This window comes from Microtus ochrogaster, chromosome 6, assembly GCF_000317375.1.
Source record: "Microtus ochrogaster isolate Prairie Vole_2 chromosome 6, MicOch1.0, whole genome shotgun sequence".
In the NCBI taxonomy this organism is placed as follows: domain Eukaryota; kingdom Metazoa; phylum Chordata; class Mammalia; order Rodentia; family Cricetidae; genus Microtus; species Microtus ochrogaster.
Window position 1 is genome coordinate 66,413,566 of NC_022013.1, and position 5,794 is coordinate 66,419,359.

The 5,794-nt window shown below is 48.4% G+C and overlaps 1 protein-coding gene across 4 annotated transcripts in view; it reads left to right on the forward strand.

The window, feature by feature from the left end:
- Window positions 1–5,794, forward strand: part of Cacna1d (calcium voltage-gated channel subunit alpha1 D) — a 307,540-nt gene that overhangs the window by 273,429 nt on the left and 28,317 nt on the right. For all 4 annotated transcript variants that reach the window (XM_026779996.1, XM_026779998.1, XM_026779995.1 and 1 more), the window contains 2 exons: window positions 403–504; window positions 4,984–5,114. In XM_026779996.1, coding sequence (XP_026635797.1) covers window positions 403–504; window positions 4,984–5,114 — 233 coding nt within the window. The remainder of the gene's footprint in view (window positions 1–402; window positions 505–4,983; window positions 5,115–5,794) is intronic.

The window sequence follows — 5,794 nt, forward strand, 5'->3', positions numbered from 1 at the left end:
AGAAAGAAGAAGGGAGAAAAGAGGGCAGGGGATATGGGGACAAGGAAGAGGAGGGGAGGAGATGGAGGAGGATGAAGAAGAGGAGGAGGCAGTAACAGAAGCAGTTGGTCTGGGAGTCTATCTGGAGCAGGGCACTGTGGCAGAAGAGGATAGTTCTTGGTTCCCAGGTGAAACATGACTGTCCCGCAGTGGTGGGTCTTCCACTTGCGAGGGCTTGGCAAGTATTTCTGCATATAGGAAGAAAACTTGGCACTCAGGGTGAAGAGCCCAAGGGGAAAGCGCTGTCAGGAAGGCAATTCAAGAACCCAACAGCATAGCGAGGGGCAGGAGAGAGCTCTGGGCCACAGAAGCAAGACTTGTCCACACCACGTCCACATACCCCTCTTTGCCTTTTGGATCCAGGGAACTTGGAGCAAGCCAATGAAGAACTCCGAGCTGTGATAAAGAAAATCTGGAAGAAGACAAGCATGAAGCTACTTGACCAAGTTGTCCCGCCAGCTGGTGGTCAGTGTGATCTACTTCCTAAGTAGTTCTTGGTCAGGAGTTAGTGTCAGTGTAGCCCCTGCAGCCTGCCCAGAGGGGATTGCCGAATGCCTCACCAAACCATAGAGTGGGAGCCCCACAGCCAAAGGAGTCTTTGGCTTCACAGAAAGTATTTGAGGTGATATGAAGGCAGCCAAGCCAAAGAGCGACTTCAGTGGGGAGGAGTCAGACCCCATGTGTCTACGCAGGGTTTTTGCTATTGGTAGAAAAATGAGTAAAAAAATGACAGCGCTCACAAAATTTAAAGCTTGTAAGTTTTACCCCAAAAGTAATACCTACATCTAGTTCCCACCTTTAAATGTCTTGAGAAAAATGGGTAGTTTTTAGGAAAGAATACTTCTAAAATAATTTTAAGGCTAGACTTACCACTATAGTTACCAAGAATGTCCTTTAATGAGAATCTAGAGGTGGAACTAACAAGCATGCTTATTTATTTCCTTTTGTTATTTATCACAAATAAACTGACTAAACATTTAAACTTTACATATATATAATATCTACATATTATATATATATATATATAGTGTTTCTCTATTTTTTTTAAGTACATGTGGACGTAGAAGTGAGATGGTTATTTTCCAACCGTTTTGTTTCAAGTTTTAAAAGTGCAGAATCTGCTCACCCAGTGCCCCCACCCTCCAGCCGTCCAGCTCAGCCTGGCCTGGATGTATGATAAACATCTGCTATGTTTCATAACAAATCGAGCTTTAATAGGATGACGTGGTTCAGATTTGGAAGCCGAATCCTGTGCCTCCTGGAGGACAGAGGGAGCCATGTATTATTAGCCAGTTCTGCTTCTTAAGTGGGATTGGCTTTCATTGGTGATTCAGGCCACCTATAGCTGGCCTAGCCACTGGCTCACCTCTGGGAAAACAACTCAGAAAGAAATGACCAAAGTTGGGGGGAAATTCCCACTTGAAGACCCCCAGCTCCCCACACCTGATTCTGCACTTTTAAAACTCCTCTTGGTTTCCTTTTTTTTTTTCCCTTTCAGCTGCACATCCAAGTGGTCGCATGGCTTAGATGAACCGCTCTTTAAACTGTTGTAACCACTACGCTTGCGCTCTCTCTGCAGCCTCCATTCCTTTCAACTCTCAGAATATTCTGAAGCAATTCTGTTTTAGGGTGGTGGCATGGAATCAGAGTTATCTCTTGCCAACTGGATTCCCCTACATTGTTTTCTGAAATACAGATGCATGCTTCAGAATAGTGGGCTGTGCCTGTCTGTGTAAACCTTCTGCACACTAACCCAAGACACTCACCTCTCTCTTGTTCCAACTCTGTCTCTTTGGAAACACCACCTCCATGGTGGCCCATCTAATGCCCGCAGGAATAGCCCCCCCTCACACAAGGTATGCTTGAAGAGTGTCCCCTGCATCGCTGGGACGCCCCACTTCTTTTTATCTTACTAGGAAAACCAGTTCAGAATTTGGCTTATGATCTAAACTCCCTTCCTTTGAAAACATTTGATCAACATTTATCTCTATTGAACTTCTCAGAAAGGATGAATGCATCCCCCATTTCTGGGGCCTGGTAGTTCTTTGTGTTCCTTTACATGGTTTGGGGTTTAGGATGATAGATGTCAGTCTGTTCCCCGATAGCAGCCAGAGGCATTATGATACCTGAGAAGAAAGAACTAGAGTCTTAGGAAGAGGTGGAATGCTCCACGAGATTCTGTAGTGCCCATTCCCGTGTCCAATGTAGCACCTGCTTATCTATTTACATCTCATTTAGGGACATTTGCACCAAAGGAGAACAAGCAGCGTGGCATTCAGGCTTAGTGGATGGCTCTGGTTGGGTTTCAGTGTCTGTATTCATCATTGGTCTTTTTCATTTTTTTTCTCTTATCTCCCAGTAAACCAGTAGTTCCCAACTTTTTCCTCATCGTGGCACACTGAAAACATGACACCATGGTCCCTCCCTTGGGACAGACAGACGGTGTTTCCAGGTGTTAGTGTCTCCCGCAGTATGATGTGGTTAGGGAGAGCAGACTGAGTGGTGGGCCTGTGCCCTGAGGGTACTCAGGTGACCTCAGAGCTGGTGATGTTTGTCTAGGCAGCTTTTGGGATGTGCTCTGAGCTGTCACAGCTCACTGTGAGCTTGATGGACAGGTGATGTCAGGAACCAGCTGGGGAGGACATCCTGGGATCATTTGCTTCTCTGCTCTGTGCCTGCAGCCTTGCCACTCCTGCCATGATGTGGAGATGCCTCAGACTAGAATCTTGCCTGGGTTCTCAGTGCCCTTTTGTCTCTGCTCGTTCATGGATTCCCTTTCTCTTTAGAAGCTCCTCTCCCTTAGAGATCCTCCTGCTGTCTGTCTGGTTCTGGGTCTGCTCTGTGTTCTACTGAGCCCAGATGGCATTTCTTCTCTCCATTCCTTCCCTGTCCTGCTCAAGCCTTAGCTTTTCTTGATCTTTAGAGATCTTGTTCATCCAGGTCTCTCAGCACTGCTTTTTCTCAGGGAAGATAATCAGGTCATCCTTGAATCCTGCCCTGCCACTCCAGAGCTGGAGAGAAAGCCAGAACTTCTCTTACCAGAAACATCCTGGTATAGATGAACGCAGTGATCCTCAACATTGAGTCAGGGAGTCTTCCAAGGCTTATGGGGCCTTGAAATACAAAAGACATCTGCTTGTTGAAGGTGGCAGAGATTTTGGGCTCTGGGGCTATGCTGTCCCAGCAACCATGGTCTACTAGAAAAGCACTAGGAAGAACTTGAAAGGCAGCTCAAAGGAAAGCAGGTGTTGGACATGGCTAGAGCCAGGCTCTTAGAGGAGAGCTAGGGCTGGAGGAGGAGAGGGCCCTGGGCTCAGATCCAGCCCAGTTGACCTGGTCCAGCCATGTAACCTCTCCCTTTCTTAGACGGGTAAGCAGAACTGTATGTAGAGTTTGTGTGAGGAATGTGAACCGGGTTTGGACACAGTCCCCCCCATCCCCAGACAGAGTGCCTTGCTGGATGGGGTAGATGAACTGGCCAGTCAGAACCAGTCAGGGCCAGTCAGAGCCAGTCAGAGAGCCCTCAGTTTTCTTCAGCAAACCCTCCACCACATCAAGGCTTTCTTGGCTTGGGCTCAGAAGGAATTTAACATTTATCACGTCCAACCCACCCCAAAACAGCCTGTCAGATAATGCTGAGCACCTTCTGGCAAAAGGGACTAGAGAAGCTGTCCAAAGTGGCCCAGCAGTCTCAGGGTGCTACATCACAAGCGGGCACTAAATAAAACCCACCGAAGTTCTATCCGTGGACTCAGTGGGTCCCAGCGGCCCCAAACCGCCTATGCTCTATCATCCACTTCAGTAAGTGATCGTGTTGGCTTGCTTTGAAACAATAGTGACCGATGGCTTGTGATTGAAGGACACTCGACTCGAGAGCAGCCTACACCAGGGTTCGAGTGCCTTGTACATCTTCTCTTCCACATCCTCAGTTCTTCTGAGATGGAGCTCCATTTTATAGGGGAGACTAGAATCTTAGACAGGTTGATCCTCATGACTCCATCCACATGACTCTTGCAAGGCTGGCTTTACCAGAAGTCCAAGCACCCACAGCTGTTCCTCTTCCCATGCTTTTTAGGTCCCGTCAGACAGCATGCAACCCCCAACACAGCCCCACACAAGCTCGGCTGCTAATGTAGCCTTGCCAGTTTCTACCCAGAAGACCTTGTGGGCAGGGCATGGGACACACTGACATGTCCCCTACGGTTTACCATGAGACAGTCGGAGCCCCTATTCTGCCTCATGCATCTACCTTCAAAGTTGCCAGCAGAGTTCTGATTCCCGAGCGATACATGCTGGAGGTTGTTTCTGACCAGAGCAGAAATAGAGCCTGCTCAGTGCTGAGGTTAGATGGAGCTGTCATCGCAGTGCAGAAATCCAGTCGTGGTGAATTTCAAACCAAGAAATGGTCTCGGAGCTTATTGGCAAAGAGTGGGGGAGCGTGTGAGATCTGGAGCTGCAGTCTCTGTTCCGACCTTCCTCTCCTTCCAAGCTCATGTCACCTTTCTAGGCCTCCGTCTTGTGACATGGGGATTTGGATGCTTAATTGCATTCGATGCTTATGGTAATTACACATGCAAATCTCTATGTACAGGGCGGGAAATGTGGCCTGCAAGGCCTTTCTGTTTTGTAATGTTTATTTTAAGTAATAACCAAGGTGGCGCTTCATACTGTTACTAATACGCTACTCTCTTAAACTCGTGATAAATATGCATTACCTTCTGCCACTCTGAGGATCAGTTTGTTTTAACTGACTCTAACTTTGAGCCTTAACTGCTTTGCAAAGCTTTGCTTCTTGCTAGACTGAGCAACCCCTGTGATAGACTGTGAGCCCGGTGCCTTTCGTGCACTGTCCCGCCCCACCCCTGCCCCGACCAGAAGTGAGGGTTTAGGCTCTTGGTCCAAATGTGCTGATTCGGGAGAGCTGTGTCTGGTCTCTCCGTTTAGATGATGAGGTAACCGTGGGGAAGTTCTATGCCACTTTCCTGATACAGGACTACTTTAGGAAATTCAAGAAACGGAAAGAACAAGGCCTGGTGGGGAAGTACCCCGCGAAGAACACCACGATTGCCCTGCAGGTGAATTGTCCTCTTGTTCTGTTCTTGTCACTAACGATGTCGCCAGCTTTAATTTGAGATACTAGAGAGCTGACTAATGATGGTTGAGCAGTGCCAGAGGATTTTGTTTAAACTGAGATACCGCACACTCCCCACACTGTGGACTAGCCCTTTCTGAGCCACAAGGTAAGTCCTTCCTCCCTTACTTGTCTTCTCCGTTGAACCTGGCACCTGCCACCATCTGGTCTGTGCAAGGCCCCCAGGACAGCCATGATGGGAAAGGAGTGAATGGTCACCTCATGCCCTAGCCACCTGGCTCTTCTCCAAAGGCAGCATCCCCTAGGCCGAAGGCAGCGTCCTTTAGGCTGAAGGCAACGTCCCCTAGGCAGGCCCCTCTTCCCATAGCCTTGGGCTCAGGGACTGACTGCCCAGTGAACAGCTTTCCATCTGAACGCAAGTGCTTTGTTTTGTTTTTGTTTGTTTCTTACCCCACGGCTTGTTGGTTTTTGGTCCATTTCAATAGCATCCATCACTCCCTAGTATGTACTGTGTGTGTGTGTGTGTGTGTGTGTGTGTGTGTGTGTGTGTGTGTGTGTGTGTGTGTTGTGTCTGTGTCTGTGTGCTGTCTCCCAATGGCAGTGAGGCTTGCTGTGCAAGAACTATACACAGGCCAGTCTCTGGCCCATCCCCCTTCCTCTAGG